Genomic DNA, 22,006 nt, shown 5'->3' with positions numbered 1-22,006 from the left:
GGGGAAAGAAACACTGTACCTTTTTTAAAGTTGACATATTCGGGTTACAAAAAACCCGTATCAATCACACTTTTACATCAAAACACAGAAAAGAACAATTATATTAGGTTTCCACCACTATCAGGCGTGGGTGATCAAGGAGAGTGTTTACAACATTTCTAAAAGAGTGCTTTATTGGCATGTGCAAGGTTATACCTATATGACCTGACCTGAGCTGTTGGGACTTTTTTTTTAAATTTAAAAAAGGTCCAGCTGTCAGTCTTCTGATAAAAGGCAGCATTGTTTTATTCTAGCTGCAGATGTCACTCACTTGCTTTGATACACAGTCTGATAACAGCATGTAGTGGATATAGTCCAATGGACTCAGCCTTGGCCCCAATGGAAATCAGCCACTTGACTAACTCTGCTACTTCCAGCAGCTTCTCACCGTGACCATACAACTCAGAAGTCTGGTAGAAAGAGAACAATTACAACACATTATTTTTACATACACAAAAAGCGTTTCTTTTTCAATATTTTCTATATTTTCATGACATGAATCTGTAGAACAACAACCAAGCCACAGCCACTGTAAAATGGAACTATTTATTTCATAGACTTACACAGAATGGCTTGGGTTGAAAGGGACCATAAATACCTAGTTTCAACCCCCTGCCGCAGGCAGGGACACCATTCACTACCCCAGGCTGCTCAGAACTCCATTCAACCTCAAACACTTCCAGGGATGGGGCATTCACAACTTCTCTGGGCAGCCTGTTCCAGTGCTTCAGCATCCTCTGAGTAAAGAATTTCGTCTTGATATCTAATCTAAACCTACTGTATTTCAGTCTGAATCCATTCCCCCTCGTCCTGTCACCACATACTCTTGCGAAAAGTCTCTCACCATCTTTCTTGTGGGTTCCCATCAGGTACTGTAAGGCCACAATTAGGTCACCACAAAGCCTTCTCTTTACCAGGCTGAACAATTGCAATTCTCTCAGCCTTTCCTCATAGGAGAGGTGCTCCATTCACATGGTGGCCTCCTCTGGTGGCCTCAGCCCCAACAAACTGATGTCAGGAATAGTGTGGCCTCCAGCACCAGGGTGGCAATGGTCCCTCTGCACTTGGCACTGGTGAGGCCACACCACAAGTCCTGTGCTCTGTTCTGAGCCACTCACTACAGGAAAAACATTGCAGTGCTGGAGCGTGTCCAGGAAAAGGCAGCGGAGCTGGTGAAAGGCTCCGGAGCACAAGTCTGATGAAGACAGGCTGAAGGAACAGGGATTGTTTAGCCTGGAGAAAAGGAGGCTAAAGACAAACCTCGCTATTCTCTACAGCTTCCTGAAAGGAGACTGCAGCCAGCTGGGGGCTGGTCTCTTTCACCGCCTTCCAGGTGAAAGAAGGAGGAGAAATAGCTTTAAGTTGGGGCAGCAGAGGTTCAGATCTGGTACTAGGAAAAAAATTTGACTGAAAGAGTGGTTAGGCACTGGAATAAGTTGCCCAGAGAGGTGGTGGAGTCACCAACTCAGGGAGCATTCAAGAGGCATCTGGATGTGGCAACTGGAGTTTAGGGATGACTGCAGTGCTGCTGTGTTGATTGTGAAGGTCTCTTCCAACCTCGATGATTCTGGGATTCTGAGAAACTACACGGCCCGAGCAGAAGCCAGCTGAACTTAAAAAGTATGTTCTAGCAAGGACTTAATGAACACGAAGCACAGTCTACAAGGGGTATAGCAATATAGGATACTCTGGAGGTGTGCACCAGAAGCTAAGACGGAAATTGAGACAATATGCCAGAAGGATCAGGACACGAGGAGGTGGTCGGAAACAGTGTTCAGACAAAACTTCTCCATTTGTGCCAGTCATCTTTTTAAATAGCAGCCTTCACACATGCTTCCAACATTTACAAATAAATCTTTTTTTCTAATACTTCATGCCAAATTTTGACTGGCAAGAATTACTCTTTGAGCACAGTTATCAAACCAAAATACAACAGATTATAGGGAGAATGTAGCAGCAGCAGGGGAAGTTCGAGTTGTCAGAAATCCACATTTTCTAATTTTTGCAAAGGGCGATCGGCACTTAGGGATTTTTCATCTTGATTCGTTCAGTCTTCCATGTGTACAACAAACCCCCTAAAACAGGTAAGATTGGTTGGGCCAATTCAACAAAAAAAGGGCCACACTATTTTGTAAAGCCTGCCCATTCTTCTGTCTCAATGAGGCATTTTGCTTTGCTGGAAGATACTTTGCTAAGACACTCTGCATGGGTCTTCTGCTGTGTTTCCAGGCTTCATTGCCAGCATGGAGATAGTGCTAGCACTGGCACAGCACATCTGCCCAATGATACCCAACCAAGACATACTTACATACATCCATTCACTAATTCTTCCACTATATCTAAAAACAAACCTGTGAGGAGATATGAATTTATTTCCCTTGTATTACCCTGCTCACTCTGTCAGGCACCTAACTGAAATACAATTAAGGTAAAAGCACCAGTTTTGAATTATTATGACCAAAGTACCCGAAAGATTCTAACAGCCAAATGGCAAATTCTAATATATTCCAACAATACAATTTAAACCTGTAGCAGCAGCTCCCCAGCCACAGAGAGCAATAGGCACAACTTTACCAGGCATTGTCCAGGGAAAGACTGTGAGAAGATCAGAGAAAAGAATGATAAACAATTCTTTCTTATCTTCACTTGCTGCACCTGTTGTTGTGAACAGGTGGAATGTGTTATGAGTATTTGTTTACCAAAGGGTGGTTTCTTAATTGGCCACTGGTGATGGGTGTTTGGATGGAAGGACCAATTGGGTCCACCTGTATCATGACTGTCTGTAAGGGCAATGGGTTTCTTAATAAGTATAGAATAATAAAGTGATTGATCTTGAAAGTCTTCTGAGAATCGTGGAGTCAATGCCAATTATTACCTGGCCGGGGGACTGCGGCAACATAAACCTTTGTGAGAAACAGCAAAGCCTGATACTGAGAAAATTCCTGGGAAGCATGAGAGAAAGATACACACTATCTGAGAACAGGAAAGGCATCCTGTTTCTTCGAAGCCTGCAAACCCTGAGGAAACTAACAAACTGACAGGCTGACAGATTCACTACAGGCCTGCAGCTGGGCTGCGTGAGAAGGACTGAACAAAGATTCTCACACTAAGTGTATAAATACTGTCTTATCTCTGCAATAAACAGATTCATTTTGCTCTCAGCTTGTGAGTCTCGCATTCATACGTCACCAAACCTTAACTTGCCAGACAGTTAATGGCAAGCAGAGATACTACAGCTAATGTCTTCTAAAGTTCCTGTCAGGAAAGAAACTGTAAGAAATATAGAAATTGTTTACTGTGAGGGTGGTAAGGCATTGGAATAGATTGCCCAGAGAAGCTGTGGGTGCCCATTCCTGGCAGTGTTCAAAGCCAGGCTGGATGGGGCATTGAGCAACCTGGTGTCCCTGCCCATGACAGGGGGGTGGAACTAGACGGTCTTTAACATCCCTTCCAACCCAAATCATTCCAGGAGTCTATGGTAAAGCCCAATGGAATGTCTCAATTTCTCACAAACTCTGAGATGCCTTCAGAAAGCTGGTATGTCACTGCTATGGAAACTGGCTGCTCCTGAGCTGCAGAGCTGGTGAACTCCCAGCAGCTCCTGGCTCACAGCCTCCAACTACACCTTTGTAATACTAATACACCTTGCAAATATTAAATTTCATTCAGAAATATTACATTACATGAAGTTAAACTTTCAAACAAATAGATGATAAAGTATAATCATATAACATCCATGTATTATTTTTCATTTTATTTTTCTTGATTCAAGATGGACAATCTCTCAACAAAGTTATTAGGAAGAAAAGAAATAGAAAACATGAACTTACCTCAAAGAGATTCTTCAGAGATACCTGGTTAACTCTGAGATCACGGGGCAACTCTTGCTTCTCAGACAACAGCAACAGACAAGACTGAAAAAAAACCCCCAAACATTAATGCGCTTAAAAGCACACTTAAAACTTTGTTTTCCACTGCCTCATCAGATCTTGTCAGAAATCCAACACAGGCTAACAATATTTCAGATCTTTTTGTAATATCATAACTGAATTTCAGTTTCTAATTTTCAACTGAATTAATGTAATACACAGTGGAGTGTAGGAAATTAGAAGTGATCAATGTTTCCTCAGCAATAAAAACCATGTTAAAGAAGTTAGGCCCTAAAAGATTCTCCAATACTTGGAATACTTCCAGTGCTTGGAAGTAACCCTTTGCTTTAGGAATGGACCTTTACATTGGGGACAAGACTCTCCAGCTAACACCAACATCCCAAGCAGAAAGCAAGAAATGAATACTGTATCTTCTTCTGCTTTCTTCCATTTCCTCAGTTTATCTAAAAAACTTGGCCTTGCTCCTTGAAAACCCACCTAGCTTCACCAGAACACAAGGGAAGGACTATGGATGCCATCTACCTGGACTTCTGTAAGGCCTTCAATACAGTGCCCCATAACAGTCTTAGCTCTAAATTGAGGTGATACCAGTTTAATGATGGACTGCTGGATGGATAAGGAATTGGCAGAATGGCTGCATCCAAAGAGCTGTAGTCAATGAATTGGTGTCCAAGTGGAAACCAGCAGTGAGTGGTGTCCCTCCAGTGCCTGTAGTGGTACCAGTACATTCACTGTCTTCATTAATGGTATTTCCAGTGGGATTGTGAGGTGCCTTCAATCACTCAGCGAGTTTGCAGATGGCACCAAGCTGAGTGATGCAGTTGATAATGCTCAAGGGAAGGGATGACATCCAGAGGGACTCCAACAGGATTGAGGAGCAGGCCCATGGGAACCCCAGGAAGTTCAACAAGGCCAAGCACAAGGTTCTTCACTTGGGTCAGGGCAATCCCTAGTATCAATACAGACTGAGGAAGAAGGACCTGTGGGATAATGGTGGATGAAAAATAGGATAAAAGCCAGCAATGTGCACTTGCAGCTCAGAAAACCAACTGGATCCTGAGCTGCATGAAAAGTAGCATGATTGGGAGGTCAAGGAAGATGACTCTACCTCTCCACTCTGCTGAGACCAACCTGGAATGTTACATCCAGCTCTGGGGTCCCCAGTACAGAAAAGACATGGGCCTGTTGCAATGAGTCCAGAGGAGGGGCACAAAATGGAGCAACTCTCCATCCCCCACTTAGATGGGGATGGAGCAACTCTACTGTGATGGAAGGCTGAGAAAGATGGGGTTATTCAGCCTGGAGAAGGTTTCAGGGAAAACTTACTGCAATAATGTCAATATAAAAAAGGGGGCTTTAAAAAAAGACTTTTTAACAAGACCTTTGTGACAGGACAAGAGGCAACAGTATTAACCCGAAAGAGTTTGTTCCCATTGGACATAAGGAAAAAATTTTTTATGACACAGGTGGTGAGGCACTGGAACAGGCTGCCCAGCGAAGCTCTGAATGCCCCATCCTTAAGAGTGTTGAAGGTTAGGTTCAGACGGTCTTTCAGCAATCTGATCTAATGAAAGATGTCCCCGCCCAGAGCAGGGGCTTGGACAGGGCATGTGGGGCTGCAGTGAGTCCATAGCTCCAGTGTGAGTCCTCCACAGGCTGTGGTTAGTCAGAAGCCTATTCCTTCACGGTCTATCCACAAGCTACTCTGCCGAAGCAGAGTGGCCGTAAAGTGGTGGTAAAACAGCTTGAACTTTACCTTATTTGTAAAAGTTATCAGTGATGGATAGAGAAGGGAAGGTCACGCTGCTTATGGTCTTGAAGAATTCTGAGACCAGCCTGACTCATCAGTCCCAGAGTTACACGTTCTGAGGATGTGAAAAACAGTGTTTCCTGACAGAAACTGGTACCAGTGACAGCAAAGCAAAGTTCCTGATAAAGGAACCAACAGGTGATACTACTGATAACTTATCTAAAGCTGCTAAGCTGACACAGCCAGCCTAGAAATACATGACTGACAGTCACTTTATACGACAAAAGCACAGTCACACTTTTTAAAAGCTGGGTCTTCTAACATATCCCTTCCTGTATGTGTGCAGAGGTTCCTCCCCTGAGAGGAGATTCCCCTCAAGGTTACTCCTGGAGGCTGAGCAAAAGAGGTTTCCTCATGGCCACTGGCATAGGTGAGTAACATCAATCTCTACTTAGTAACAATTTTGCTATCTTTAATACCAATGCTTTACCATTGCTTCAATAAATAGTACACTATTATATAGTGTATATATTATTATATAATATTTATTAACTGTTATAACTATCTCTACCATGCAGTAAATAATTCTGATTAAGGTATTTTAGTCTGATCATTATCATAAATTTAAATAAGTTATTAATTTTATTAATATATATATATTTGTTTTGCCATCCTTAATCCTGAGGGACAAAGTCATATAAAGGCTCAATTACACATACATTATTCTTTAAACATAAACCATTCACCAAGTCTGGGACCAGGATTGGATCCAACAGCATCTAGGCAACCCTCTGAGGAGTTTAGAAAGCAAGTGGGTCCTGTGTGAACCTTATGACTCAACAGGAGGGTTTCCCTGACAAACCTCAACTGAAGCTTCCATTTTGCCTGTGACAGGCTGCAAAGGAGCCCCTTCCTCTGGGCCTGGAGCACCTCCTCCTTCTCTACCCCTGGGGCTCGCGGGGCTGTTTCTCTCACTCTTTCCCCCTCACTCTCCCAGGCAGAGCTTGGCCCTTTTTAAAACACACTTTCTCTGAGGCACCACCACCTTGGCTGAGCCATGCCCTAAAACAGGGCCATTGGAGCCAGCTGGAAGTGACGCAACTCCGGCCACACCTCACAGGTGCCCTGCTGGCCCTACTGCCAGCACCTCACCAACAACACCCCATACAGGTGTAACTGTGACAATGATCAATTTTTTTCCACAGTTGAGAGAGGACTAAATTTCAGATGATCCACCTTCTGATTTTTCTAAATTATCTAGTTTTGCTCAATAACCATGTACTTCCACTGAGATGCTCCTTGTGGATTTTTCACGGATGATTTCAAAACTCCAGCTTCTCATACAGAAGGAAAAGGGATCACAAATAAATTTGTACTTCTTCCCCTCTAATTTGAATATTGTTGAATGGAATAGTGACTCTAGGTGGTACTATAAGAGAGACAACAGACAGCAACAAGAGACAATCAGGATTCCAAGTCCCTCATATCCCTTTCAGAAATGAGTTTAAGAAATTATTTATCACTAAAAGCATTTTTCCAAGTCTTAAAAATCAAGACATTTGAACCAGGTAGCAATGTATATTCACAGTTTTGGCTTTGAAAGGTTAACACAAACTTATGCTGAAGTGGTAAGACATGAGTGCCCAACGTGCAGTGGGAGCTGACGCGGTGACACAGTGACACACTTACCCGCCACTTCCCTTTCTGGGCCAGCCTTTCTATCACTGCTTGCCAAATCAATGCATTGAAATGTGCACTGAAGACATAATCATACGCAGGGTAGAAAGTTGGCGGCAAGATTTTTTCGTCTGCAAGAATAAGCAATAGAGAAGAATATTTGTTATACACAGCACTTCAAAGGCCAGAGTGTCCAACTTCATTGCACAGTGATCATTTTAGCACTGGTTAATATCCAGGGGATTGCCCAGTGAGGGCTTAAGGAACGCTGGTCACTCAACTGATTCAGCACCCTGTTTATCAGTGGCCAGATTCATTTAACAAGGGGAAAGAAATTAATCCCTGCTCTCAAGAAACACCTCAAAGCCCCCAGGTATTGTGAAGCTCACGGCAATTTTTCCACTTATGGGTCAATCAGCTACTGACTCTGCAACCATGAATCAAGGGTCTTAGTGTGGGGCTACAGGCTCAAGAAAAGGCAGCAGTGGCACAACCTGAAATCTTCTGGCATGCCTGTAGGCCCATCAGACAAAGCATGTTAAACAGACTAAAACGCAAGTAGAGGAGGAGATACTGAGGAGAGAGGGCAGGGAGACAGAAAATGGACATTGCTGAAAAACACCCATACAATGCCATGGGAAGGGCACATTTTCTCTTTTCACTGCTGTCCATCAGTAGCTTCAGGGAAGTCCTCCACACTGAAATACACTGCATTGTAACCACGTTTAAACTGCCTATCTTCTAATAATTTTCAAATCTACCTGGCTAAAAAAAGCAGGGTGGTCTGGACAAAACCCACTTAAAGCCTCTGGGATCTGGAGCTCCAAATCTCTAATCTTGTCTTCCTGATGGAAAATTTTGACCTTTTCTAACTATTCCATAATTGACGTGTTCCTGTGAGACAACTCACTCCCCTGCACTGTTTTGAGATTGTTGATGTCTACTGTATGCAAACTGGACCAAGTTCACCACATACTCAATATATTCATAATCCTCAAACAGGCCTGACACACTGAAGGAGCAAAGGAATGATCTCACATAGGATGTGCTACTAAGTGCTGTCATCACTACTGAACGGCTCTTAGAAAAATTAAGGTCTTAATTTGCGTTTACCATTGACACTTATGAAGATTCCTGCTATAAACTCAGCAATCTGAGTTTGATCTGCAGAAGAATTCAGTAGAACCAGACCTCTGTGGAACATAGAAACTGCCTCATTAGACTTTGATAACATGATGAATGAGTGGCCAGCTCTATAATAAGCCTGAAAAAAAAGGAGAAAAAAAAATGTTGGGAAAATATTCTGAGATATTTACCACCAAAAAAAAAAAAAAAATTGGTTTTATGTTTTTTAAATTCTCACATTATGCTATAAAAATGACATGTAGTACTATTTCCACAGCTTCTTATACACAGATTCAAAAAAACAAAAAAGTGAAAAAAACTATTTTATTCTAATTCCTTGGAATTCACAATATGTTATTGATATTATCACAGATACTAAAAGTGCAATCCTGAAATTCAAAGCTTGGAAAAATAACTACAGGATGAAAGACATACTTTCAGCAGCTGTATGTTAACCTCCTCTGGAGAGTACTGGCGTTTTTTTGTGTCACAAGGTCCAAAATACATATTTATGTTTCCACATCACTGCATTTTGCAGTATTTCCCACAATGCATATACTCTTCAGCCAACAGCACCTGAACGTGTTTATATTCACCCTGAATTAGACTGTACCAGCTCAGAGTCACCGTGGAGTTAATTTGTTCAAATCAGATAACTGGCATGCTGCAACACAGCACAAGTTAAATGGGCATTCGGATGCAATTTTTCCCTATCTAAGTAAAAACCATCCTACTAAAGGCTCCAGGAGTCTTTAGTGGTTAGACCAGAAGACTGTTTATTGAACAAAAAGCCAATCCAAGAGTAGACTCCGTATTATAAATACTGTACAACTCCTACTTATTCCTAGCTACTTGAGTCAAGGTGTACTTAATCAATGTGTATTTAATCACATGCCAAGTGTAAGCTATTTCCAGTGGACAGAACAATACAATATGACCTCGGTCACCAATTACCACTCCCAGCAACTGGAGACTTATTAACATGTAACCCTTGTTTGGGATATTGGTAGTTACATTTCTTGAAAGCATTGGTACCTCTCTCATTGGGACCCAGAGAGAACTAGCATCTCCTGGTGCAAAAGGGAGCTGCTTCATTTCATAAAAAGTACTATTACAGCCATGAAACGGATGCTTATGTATAGAATCAAACAATGATTCTGGAATTTTATGCTATATTTACTCATCATGCCCCAAAGCAAAAACACAATAAAAAGAAGATCATGACACCATTATTAAATAAAAAAATAAAATTAAAGAAAAAAGCAAGGAATGCATGCAAAAACTGCCAGCTTAAGCATCTGAATACCTTGACATACTCCGGATCCCACTGTAAGCTTTGGTGGGCTAAAACCATTGAATCCTTCCATTTGCCCAGGCAGTACAAGGCAGTTGATTTGTTGCACAACAACACAGCTATGTCCCGGGTACACCTAAAGATATGGTTTTAGCATTACTGTTCATTCACTTGAAAAAAGAGCATACTTTATAGTAAGTGATATGAATAAATTTAAAAAACTGACAGGTATCACCCACCCGACAAAATCAGAGGTAAAAAATGTAGTTGTAGATAATAAATCTGAATATTGGCTACAAATTGTCTTACAGACATCCTAACGCTACCTTAACGATACCCACAGTCATAACCTGGTGTCTTCTGAAGCAGAAAGCCAAGCCACTGGAATAATGAAGTATGAGGATTTAGCAAGACCACCTCGATACACCTACATATGGCTCAGTGAAAGCCAGCAGCCAGGAATGGGGGAAAACAGACCCATGAACGGAAGCTGTGGGATGGAAAGAGTACTAAACACATTTTGGTCACCAAATAAACAACCCTCAATGCATTTTAGCGTATCACCACTTGGTGAAGTCAACAGAAAAATCCACATTTAAAATAAATGAGTGGCCGGTGTTAAATTAGGTCAACAGTGGTGTTAATATACAGTAGGAATGAATATTTAATAGTTAACATAATACTCAACTATTTAATCATTAATAACATTACCAACTTACGTTAACTGATGAAAAGCACTTCAAAGTGCATCTGAAAAGAAATACCCAAAGGAATCTTCTACTGAAAAACTATTTTTAACAAGTCGCAGAATACTGAGAATGACCCAATAACAAGAACAAAGTAACCTGCATGAATCATTTTACAGATAATCACATGATTCATGTAACAACAGGCCAGGACATGGCAAAATCGCAGCATTTGAGCTTTAACTGCACTAATTTATAATTCATGTAAAAATATTCAGATTTAAGTCACTAATTTATCTTTCACATAAATGTAAGGAACAGAATAACTATAAAACTGGTACACAAAAGTCTGAAAAAATACAAGAAAATCAAATGTTAGGTCAAAAAACAGAGTTTTGAATTAACTGTGCAACTGTACATATTTACATATTTCAGGCTTGTCTTATAGTTTACAGCTCACAATTCAAGAATACTTACGGGACCCATTGCATTAAATAACCAAGTGTTTGTAGAGCTTCATCATAGTTTTTGATGGCCAAAGAATAATTCCCATTTTTAAAATCCTGGTTCCCAGCTTGCCTCTTCAACTGTGCGTATGTCATGGGATCCATGCTAAGGAAAGCAAAAAAAAAAGAAAGAAAAAAATTAATCAAACAAAAGCACTGACTTAAGAGACATTTCTTTCCCTGAAATTGACTTAAATTTTCATCTTAGTTTTTGCATATTTGAAAAGGAGGACAAAAGAGCACATCTTCTTTGTTTTCTGCAGTTGGACTAGTAAAATAGAGCTCTGGTGACAGCCTCTTCTTTGCTGTTGATGCCTCCTCAATTTTTCATCTACTTTTTAATAAAATTCAGCTAACCAGATCTACCACTGGTATGTAATTTTTGTTTCAGCTTTTATCCTCGGGTCCTAAACTGTATCTTTTATATTAGGATTCCAAATTATTTCAGTGTAGGAGCGCATACTCAATGCAGGAGGAAATATCTGAGAAAACACAGCATTTATGTGCTTAAGAAATACATGAAGCTATAAATTTAAATTAATTAAACACAAAACTCCTTTACTTGTTTTTTATTTATGAGTGTTTTATTATCTAGATCTTCTGTCTAGATACTCAACAATCCAATGCATACAGAACTGCTTAGGAATTTAATTACTGCAAGAAAATATTGCAACATAGTATGGTAATAGTGCTTGAGGACCTTGAATAAGACTTAAGGCAGTTATTAAAATGAATACAGGAAGTGGCCAGAGAAAACAAAGGTTGAAACTAGCACCAACTGTAACTTACTGAAAAACTATTTAATCATTAAAATTTAAAATCAGTGTCATTAAAGAAAACTAATCACATGGTCAAGCAGCTAGATGAAAGAAACAAAAGCTAGAGGAAAACCAGCTACACGTATGAGAAACAGCACACAAGAAACAGACAAGAGAAATATCCAATGCTAAACTGCTGTGTAGAATCATTCTTCACAGATTGGTTTTACAATTAAAAGCTGTTTCAATTAGCTGTAAAAACCTGTATGAATCTCACAAATCTCAGTGCAATTAAGTAAGACTAATTCACCAAATAGGAATGCAGAGATTTACTTATTACCCAGGTATCAACAGGCCTGTAACAAAACCCATAAAATCTGCAACCTTTGCTTCCTGCTAACATAATGTCAAGGTTTAGTCCGGCAGGCAGCTAAACACCACACAAACCTCAGCTCACTCTCCCACTCCCTGAGTGGATGAGGGAGAGAAATAGCAAAAAAAAAAGTCAAATTTGTGTGTTGACATAAAGACAGTTTAACCTCACAGAAAAAGAAGGGAAAATACTAATACTGATGCTACTAATAATATATGTAGAATATACAAAACAATTAATGCACAGTGCAATTGCTCACTACCCACTGACCAATGTCCAGCCAGTTCCTGAGGAGCGGCCCTGGGCCAGTTTTCCCTCCTAATCCTAATCTATGTCATCTACACATGACATTCTGTGGTAGAGAACATCCATTCGGACAGTTCAGGTCAGCTCTCCTGGCTGTGTCCCCTCCCAGTTTCCTGTGCTACCCTGCAGCTGACAGGGAAGCATCAGAAGTTGAGGAGTCCTTGACTTAGGGCAAGCACAGCTCAGCAACTACTAAAACATCACGGTGTTATCAACATTATCCTCACACTGAATCCAACACACAGCACTGTACCAGCTACTGAGTAGAAAATTATCCCAGCTGAAAGCAGAACTAAAATATGTGCAAGACCGCTTGACTACAGAGCAAACTAGATATTTTTAAGTATATGAATTTACAGACACAGCAAGAAACATTACTGATGTATTTTCTCTGCAGTACGCCTCAGGATGAGGCTGAAGCAGCAAGAATCAGTGCTGTCTTGTGAGCACAGAGGTATGATGAAGCACGCTACAGATGGCACTATGCCTTTGCCTTTATCCAAGCACAAAAAGCACTTGTCAGGCTCACAAGTGCACTAAGCAGATGGGAGAGCAGCAGCCCACAACTCTGAGACGGCAACAGCAGAAAAATCAGGGGAAACCATAAAGCTCAGATCTGCACTGCTTCAGACTGACTGGGAAATGACCTGTCAGAAGTTACATCTTAATTAAACAAATAAACACTGTGATGATGTCTGTAATTGAACCATCAACTTGCTAATTTCAGGGAAGCACCAAGAACAGATGAAATCCTGGATAAAAACTAAACTCAAGAGAAAGAAGTCCCAGCTACCTGGGGGAGGCACGACAACCAGTCATGCTAGAGGGGTAATTTTTACATTTATCCCAGGCAAATTAAATAATCACTTTATTGAGCAATGTACATACAGCATATACTTTAAAAATACTACTTTTCCAGATATCAAATCAAGTATACTCATAAGATATTCAGGACTTCTTTTACACTGCATGGTAAAAGCATTATTAAGGTGAAAAAAGGAAAATAATAGAGCAACAGAACAAAGGAAAAAAACAAGTGCTAAAAGATGGTTCTACCTCATCTTTCGTGTAATTCTTTCAGATTTCAATTCTTTATCGTCAGAAAGTTTGACAAATTATCTTCTCAAGAATAATACCAAAATAGGTCAGCTACACAGGAGTTTTTTCAAGTAGGAATACATATGAACTGGTGTTTTTTCCAAATTATAGCTTAATTTCAGTTTTTTTCTTTTTTTAAAGAAAGCTATGCTCCTACTCAGTGTAATATTTTTCCCCAGAATTATATTTTTGTCTTACTTTTCTTTGGAACATACTAAAAGTACAAATACAAATAAAAGGTATTCACGAGATATTTTTTTTTTCCACAGTACAGCAGAAGCAGCAATGAGCATTTTAAAAGGACTTTCCAACGTGTCCTGTGCTGATAAATTTTGGAACTGAACTCCCCGTTTCAGATCAGAAACTCCCCTTTCCAGGCAGCAGGAATTTTCACCAGAACACAAGTTCTCATCCTTTTCCAGAACTGGAGTTTCCCAGCCAAAACTTCAAACTGTAGATCATATAAATAACTGGGGTTATTTATATAGTTGCTAAAGCCTGCCTGCTGTGGGCTTTAGCAGCTATACCCAAGTTCGCAGCCCAGAGATATACACTGGGCACGCAGATCTGACATCTAAGTTAATGATCCAAAAGAACTGCTGTGCAGACTAGCACAGCATGTCTTGCTATTGCTCAACATCTTCCTGCAGCATAAACAATTTTAACTCAAAACCAATGGACTAACTGAGCGCCTATTATGTAAAGTCTATCAAGCGTGAGGATCATTAAACAAAACTGTTGTCTATTACTCTGCCTGAACTGGCACAGCTGTATCTGGATATAACTATAGAAAGATTTTTTGGGGGTGAGTGCTCTGGGTTAATCCCAGTGGGTAGCTAAGTGCTTGCATGCTACCACCCCCAGAGGGATGGGGAAAGAGAAAAGGAAGAAGTAAAACAAAAAAAATTTGTAGGTCAAGGTAAAATTTTCTCAGTAACCAAGAGAGACCTGGAAGAAGAGAGAAAGATACCAAAAGTGATGCAAAGGCTATCATTAACCACCCTCCTGACATGGAATACTGCCCATGTTCCCAAGACAGGGAAGGCTAATCCCCCTAAGTCCCCTCCTCTCCATTACCATTGCTGAGCATGATGCCACATGGGACGGACTATCCCTTCAGTCAGTTTGGGTCATCTGCCCAGCTGTGTCCCCCCCAACCTCCTATGCACCCCAAATCTATTCATGGGAGGCCAAGTGAGGAACAGAGAAGGCCTCAACACTGTGCAACCACTGCTCAGCAATACCTAAAACATTACTGTGCTACCAGCATTGTTTTGCTCACAAATTTAAAGCACCATACCGCCTACTATGAAGAAAATTAACTCCATCGCAGCCAGACACGTTCCCCTCATGAAAGCAGGGATTTCTCCTAAGCTGTGGAGTCCATGAAACACATAAAGATGTGGGGACATCCTAAGGTTTGGGAGACCCTTCCCAGTGCATTGTTGAGATCTTATCATTCACAGAAATATAACAGAAACAAAACAAACAAAAAAATCAAACAGACACACACGACCTACTCTGTTTACTTTTTTTATGACTCCTGAGATCACCAGCACGAATGTGACCACAAAATGAAGCACATCATTTTTTACTCACAGAATTAAACCAAAAGATTATACAGTTAAGTCAGAAACAATCTACTCCAAACCCTACTGCAGCTAGTGGTCAAAATTTCCATTTACTTTACGTATCATCAACTCTTGTGTTACTGTGCTGGTCAGTGTCCCACTGAACTGCTTCAGTCAGACTGCTGTCAGAAGCAGGGAGCTTTAGAGTGGTTACAGTGCTAAGTTTTGATTCCTCTTGCTTCAGAAGATAATTTTGAAAACACAAATGGAGACTGCCCAGAAAACTATTTGTCACTATTGAAAAATGTTGTGTTCTTTATGCCAGCTACGGGTCTCAAGAGGCCGGCTTGTGCTTTCTGAACATCTGAAGCTGGCAGTGCTAAGAACTTAAGAAATCTGGGAGTGAACCCAGCCCTTTGGTTTTTCTGTCTGCATCTGCTTTACACATTTTAAAAAGAGAAACTCCATGACACTGTTTAATTCACAGAAAAAAAAATAGAAGGCCTTCACAGCCATGCTTTTAATTATTTTCAATCCTGAAAGTTAAGGCTTAAGGATCCATCCCTATGGCATTACTCAGTGGTAGGATAATGTTTTTATTCTCCAAGCACAGTAGATTTCCATAATGCAAGGAACAAATGAAGTACAGCAATCTTAGGAGCTCTGCATCTGAATTAAAAGAATGGTGAATAAGATCCTCCTATTTTAAGGAAATCCGACTTCTAAAGACTGTGCTCTCCTCAGTCCTATTAAGCAGACAAATCATTCCTTCTCCCTCATTCTTAATCCAATCCATCCTTCTTAATCATTCTTAACCCAAGAGGCAGACAAACTGGCAATAGGCTGGAAAACAAAAAGCCCAACAATGTATCTACACTGTGGCTGAGTTACAACTAAATACATTTCATCAGCATTCAAATAATTCATGTTTTCTCAACAGGAAACCTCAGGGCTCCATTAGCTCTCCTTCAACAAAAGCATCCTGACTCCAAGAGTGTGATGCCAAGAAAGGACTGTCACGTCACCCCTTCTGCTGCACCAGAGGGACCCCTGCAGCCACACGCCCATCGCTGGCATGATGTGTGCAGGCAGCCCTGCAGTCACCCAGCAACAGGACACTGCATTCAGGTCTTCCAAATGACACTTTCCTCATGACCTGATATAGACATATGTGAATGTCAGGTCAGATCAAGTAGAAGGAAAAACACAGGCCAAGAAGGCTGTAAGTGGCTGTAACTATGGCAGTGCTCTGCCTGCTAGCCAGTTTTACCTGTTTTCCTGACAACAACAGCTACCAAAGACATATTTACAGAACAGTCTCCTTTCAACGTGTATAAGCCTAACCTCGATAGTGAAAGGCAGGGAAAAATTTACTTCTCTCAGTTTTCCACTGCATGTTGAAAAGTCAAATGAGAAATCTGGAAATCACCTGTACTTTCAGAGGATGCCCTGAAGAAACAGCAGAGACAAAAATGAAGAGATTATAACTGACAAAGCTACAAGCAGACACATTTGGAAATCTCACGAGAAAAAGAGGAAAGAAGCTGAGATTTAGACATGGACATCCTTATGGATCTGTTTAGTTTGAAAAAGGTCATAGTGGCATTTGCGACTATCTGAACAATATTTTAATTGAATGTTCAGACAGTATCTCATGAAGAGAGATACTGAAGAAGATGACGATGAACATGAAGATCTCATATTCAGCCCTTGTAAAATGTCAGTTCATGTTGGAGAAACTGGTCAGCTCAAATGAAGAGCCTCTAATTTAGACAGCTAGTCATCAGACATTCCTATCATTAGGGACGTATTCAGATAGATAGAGCTAGTCTTATCTACAGACAGATTCTCACTCAGTCCTACAAAACAAGAAAAAAAATTTCTGTAAGAAGTCACCTTGCTGGATTTGTACCAGACCTTGGATATTCCAAAAACCCTTAGCTCCCAGTAAAAGCCAGCACCACTTGGAAAATAATGAATGAGATTCTAGAGCAGATTTGGATTCGATTAGGGCAAGCAGAGTAGCATAGTGATAGTTTCTTATCAGAACGCTGTCCTGAACTCAGCACAAATTGGACCAAATGAAGTTTCTTTACTGCTTCTGGTCTCCACAGCCAGTCAGCATCCTATACATCACAGAACTCCAAAGATAAAGACAGCAGGAATCTCTGGAGCTGTGTGACTCTAAAAAGACAAAACCATTTCCCAGGTAAGTGAATAGAGAGAACATTTTGTTTCAGTCTGAACTGGAGACTTGTACACAACCTCCATCACTGGACACAAGCAACCCTCAACACCACTTGCAGAATTTTGCTTCTCTGGATACTCTTCCTTCCTAAGTGTTCAGGCAGAAGCACTACTAGGGGAATTCAGGCTACCGTTCTGTTGCTTCAACTATGAAGTACCACACTGATTCAGCACACCTTGACAGCACAAAGGATCTCTCACTGTTGAGAAGGAATTCTCACCTTACCTGGGTCTAGTGGGCAAGCACTATTTCTGTATTTTGGAAGTCAGCTGTGAGACTTCTAAGCTCTGGCTGTGCTTTCAAAAGATGTTAAATGGCTGGCGTGAGAGAGCACAGAGTGAGACAGAACATCCCAGGCAGCTCTTCATTTTATACCAAGCTTTTCCTTGGAAATGTGCTCTGAAGTAAACTGATGACTGTAGGGCACAGACATTGTCAGAAACAAGACAAACATCCTTATCAACATTTAGCAAATACAGCCCAGATGCAATTAGCACAGATGTCTCTAAGGCCTGTTAACAGCACAAACACCACATACAAACTAGACAGGGAAGATTTGTGCAAGGTCTGAATGAAACAAGTGGAATAAGCAGAATACACACAACAAGACTCTGGGCTAGGACCCTGTTCTGGGCAGAGCTGGGCTGAATGACCTCCCAAGGTTCTCCTTTTTCAGATTACCACTGTATGTTGCTTTCTGTTTGTGGAAACTTTCAGAGAGGAATTATTAATAACAAAGCCCAGCCACCTGATGTCTGCAACCAAACTCACAGCTAAAACAGCTTGGCAGCTCAGTTCTTCTTCAGATGCATGACCACCAAACAGGACTAGAGAAACGGGACCCAAACCCAGCCAGAACTTGGGCCAGCCCTGCTGACAAGCAGAAATCCATGCAAAACCTCAAGAAGTGGACACTGAAATGTTACTAATCTTTAGAGCAGAGATTAGTGGTTCACTTGCACACAGGAAATGTACTAGGCAAGGAAGTGACACAGCAAGGAAATGAACATCAGAAGCACAGCACCAGAAAGAAGACAACACCTTTCACAAAAAGAGATGTGTGCACACACCAGGCTCTGTGCCTACTTTAGACCCTGTGAAACAAGAGTTTCACACCCATGGACAAGGCAACAGAAACCTGACAGACCAACATGACATTCCATGGTATGGAATATCCCTTTGGACAATTTGGGTTAGCTGTCCCAACTGCACCCCCTCCCAGCTTTCTGTGCCCTCACCCAGCCTCCCCACTGGTGGGACAAGCTGAAAAACACTTGACTTAGGATAAGCACTGCTTAGCAACAGCAAAAACATCACTGTTTTGTCAACATTATTCTCATCCTAAATCCAAAGCACAGCACTGTACCAGCTACTGGGAAGAAATTTAACTCTATCCCAGCCAAACCAGATGACACATCAGAATATCCTTCCTCCTGTCCTCGCAAGCTGAACTCAGGCCAGGCACATTTGACTAGCCTTCCCTGAAGACTATTTCACAGCTTGCAGCAGCAACAGATCTGGCCTTGCTCCACAGCACATCCTGTTTTGTTAAGGGAAATAAAACAGGCTTCTTTGCCTTCAGCTTCAAATGATTCTTCCCTCTTTGTAACCTACCAGTAACAAGTCATACCTAGGAAACCTATGGTTGAGCCATGTCTGGAGCTGCTTTTTCAAGAAACACATCTGTTTACACATACAAATACCTATGATTTCCAGTAAATTAAGAAAATGCTTGCATTTCCCATTTTATATACAAAAAAAAGATGCAAAAGCATGTTCAATATTCTGTTTGCACAGTGTCATTATTGTGTCAACATAAAAAACCACCAAAACCTCGCAACAGCAGGAAAAGCTAATCTTTCTGTTTCTCTCTGAAATAACAGTCTTGAAATCTCTAATCTAGCTCAGCCATAGAAGACCTAACTCAGTCCAAGAGGGAGTTGTTTACACTGCTGCAGTTGTTTGCTCAGCCTGGCAATGTTCCCGTCATCATTGTCCTGCTCTTCTTTGCACTGGTGTGGCCTCACCTTGAATACTACCTGCAGCTTTGGGCACCACGAAATAAAATATACATTAAGCTGTTAGAGAGCATCCAAAGGAGACCACAAGGATGGTGAATGGTCTGAAGAGGAACCTCTGTGTGGAGCAGCTGAGGTCACTTGGTTTATTCAGCATGAAGGAGACTGAGGGAAGATCTCTTGGCTCTCTGCGACTTCCCCATGAGAGAAAGAGGAGGAGCAGGCACTGATCTCTTCACTCTCGTGACCAGCAACAGGACTCGACGAAACAGACTGAAGCTGAGTCAGGGAAGGCTTACACTGGATATCAGAAAGAGGCTCCCCAGGGAAGTCTGTCTAAGTTAAGAAGCATTTGGACAATGCTCTCATGTACATGGTGTGGTTATTAGGGTGGGTGTCCCGTGTGGGGCTGGGACTTGGACTAAATGATCCTGATAACTTTCTTCCAACTCAGCATTTCCTATGATTCTATGACTGGGTAAGAGAAACGGCAACAAACAGGCGGCATATTTCCTTTGTATAGATTCACTCCAGAGAGTATTGACTCTGGAATGAGGAAAAAACAAACATAAATCACCCCAACACCAAAACACCAAGACTGCCCTAACATCAAGGTTTTCAAGCTTGTGCAGTTCACAGCCAGTGCTTGACAAACTTAATTGCATGTTGGTAAAAAAAAAACACTGATAGGAAATACTCCTTCTGGCATGTTTTCATAGGAAAGCAAAGCCTCTTCCCATTCGCAATAAATCTGAAGAAAATTCTCTGTAAATCGCTAAAAAAACCCCAAAAGCTGGTGAGAGATCCTTCTGCATTTATTCTTCAGCAGCGCACACTGCGCTCAAACTCCTTTCCAGTTGAAAAAGTCTGTTTTGTTAAGTGACCACTCCACGACCTTGTACAAGAGTTTTGCTTCTCAGGGAAAGGATCCAAAACCACCGAAAACAATGCTTCGCTCCGGGCTATGCTAAAGGAGTTCTCCCTCTTCTTTTCAAGCACGGACACGGCATCCCATCTCCCCCAGCTCTTCCGCGCAAACCATACCAGGCCAACACACACTCCCAGATGTCTGGCCGGAGGAAAAATGCACACTTCTCCTTTTCCTTCAACCACCCCACACATTCCCTGGCAGGCTTCCCAACCAGCACAGCCACCCCCGCTGCCCACACGCCAAATTCCGCACCCACGTTCCTCGTCGGGGCAGCAAGCCCCTTCTCCGGAACTGCTCCAACATGCAGGAAGCTCCCAACAGCCCCACCGGGACGGGAAGCCACCCCCAAGAGGCCGCGGCTGCCCCCGCGCTGCACGAAGCACCGATGGAGCAGCGCGGGGGTCGCGGGCAGCTCAGCCCGCGGCATCCCGCACGGAACGGCGGGCGACCGACTGCCGGCTCCCCTCACCAGGGAGGGTGAGGGGGGTACAAGGGGTGACCGAGGAAAGCGCATCCATCTACCTACCTGCCCGCCCGTCCCCCGCCGCCGCCGGGGCGCGCTCCGCTTGTCGCCCTTAAACTCTCCGCCCCGCGTCCCGCCCCCGCCGCCCGCGTCACCGTGCGAGTGGGAGTGGGGGAATCAAAACAAATCCACGGCGCTTCGGGAATCGAAACGAGACAGCCCCGCCCGTGGGGGATGTGTCCCCCCCGTCCGGACCTGCAGCAGGGAGTGTGGCGGGCTGGGAGGTAGCGGGCGTCCGTCTCCCCGCCACAACGTTCGGGAAGTGGCTCTGGGATGGCTCCGGGCTCCCTCTGCAGCGGGAAGCGTATAGAGTGCCATTTTTTAAAATGACGTAGCGGTGCCTTCAGGATACTTGGAAAACCGGCGTTGGTGCGCGCCAGGGGCACCCCCGCGTCCTGAGGCGCCGCGCTGTCCCTCTGGCTTCGCATGGCAGCCCCGCTCCGAGGAAGCTGTGGCTCCTTTGGACTTCCCGCTGTGCAATGATCACCTAGGGAGTGAAAGGTTTTTCCTCCTTCGATGTAATTGTTTGCTGTTATAAATGAAAAGTGAAAAATAGCCAATTTTAATTTAAAAAATTAAAATAAAATTTATTTCGCGACCGTAATACAGTCCCGACAGCCACCAATCAATCGGCCAGCGTAACACCCCCGGTGGGTTATACGGGTGGACGTGAATCTGGCCTCTATCGCACCAAATTCCCCTCGTCCGCACCGACTGTCCCCAGTCCACGGTTCTTATACGTTTGATTTCGCCCGCGGCAGAGATCCTTTGTTTCTGGTTCGAAGTCTTCATATTCATGTTCGGTCTTTTCTTCGGCCCAAGCTGCACAAAGCATTCGTCCGGGAATTGAACGATGTGCTTCCCCGATTCCTGGAATCGGGCATTCAGTCCACAGGTGCTGATGGCCCTGGCTCCCATATGTCCATCTTGTCCGGCCATCATCTCCTGGTGTCACTGGGCACATGCCTTCGTGAATGCCCATTTCCCGTGTAGCCGAGGTTCCCTTTGAATGCAAATGTCGCGGTGTCCATCTGCCGTAGTAGTTTCGCCATCCTGCCTCGGTTTTTCCATCCTGAGGGAAAGGGATTCTCCCCCCGCCCCCCCCCCCTTTTTGCATACCTACAGCCTACTTTATACATATATATTTTATACATCATTTATTTTCCACGAATTACTAACCATATTCCTAACATTTGCTAATATATCGTTTCCC

At 42.5% G+C, this 22,006-nt stretch overlaps 1 protein-coding gene across 1 annotated transcript in view; it reads right to left on the bottom strand.

The window, feature by feature from the left end:
* TRANK1 (tetratricopeptide repeat and ankyrin repeat containing 1) overlaps window positions 1–20,856 on the bottom strand; it is a 51,436-nt gene extending 30,580 nt beyond the window's left edge. Inside the window, exons 1-7 of the mRNA XM_041407837.1 lie at window positions 20,797–20,856; window positions 10,939–11,073; window positions 9,788–9,911; window positions 8,470–8,620; window positions 7,369–7,487; window positions 3,870–3,953; window positions 311–449 (exon numbers count right to left, since the gene is read on the bottom strand). Of these exons, the coding sequence (XP_041263771.1) occupies window positions 311–449; window positions 3,870–3,953; window positions 7,369–7,487; window positions 8,470–8,620; window positions 9,788–9,911; window positions 10,939–11,072 (751 nt within the window). The 5' untranslated portion in view covers window position 11,073; window positions 20,797–20,856. The remainder of the gene's footprint in view (window positions 1–310; window positions 450–3,869; window positions 3,954–7,368; window positions 7,488–8,469; window positions 8,621–9,787; window positions 9,912–10,938; window positions 11,074–20,796) is intronic.
* Between the last annotated feature and the right edge of the window lie 1,150 nt (window positions 20,857–22,006).

Source organism: Onychostruthus taczanowskii, unplaced genomic scaffold (assembly GCF_017590055.1).
Source record: "Onychostruthus taczanowskii isolate IOZ18803 unplaced genomic scaffold, ASM1759005v1 scaffold28, whole genome shotgun sequence".
Classification (NCBI taxonomy): Eukaryota; Metazoa; Chordata; class Aves; order Passeriformes; family Passeridae; genus Onychostruthus; species Onychostruthus taczanowskii.
The sequence above is the reverse complement of the archived record's forward strand: the minus strand, read 5'-3'. Positions and strand labels throughout refer to the sequence as shown.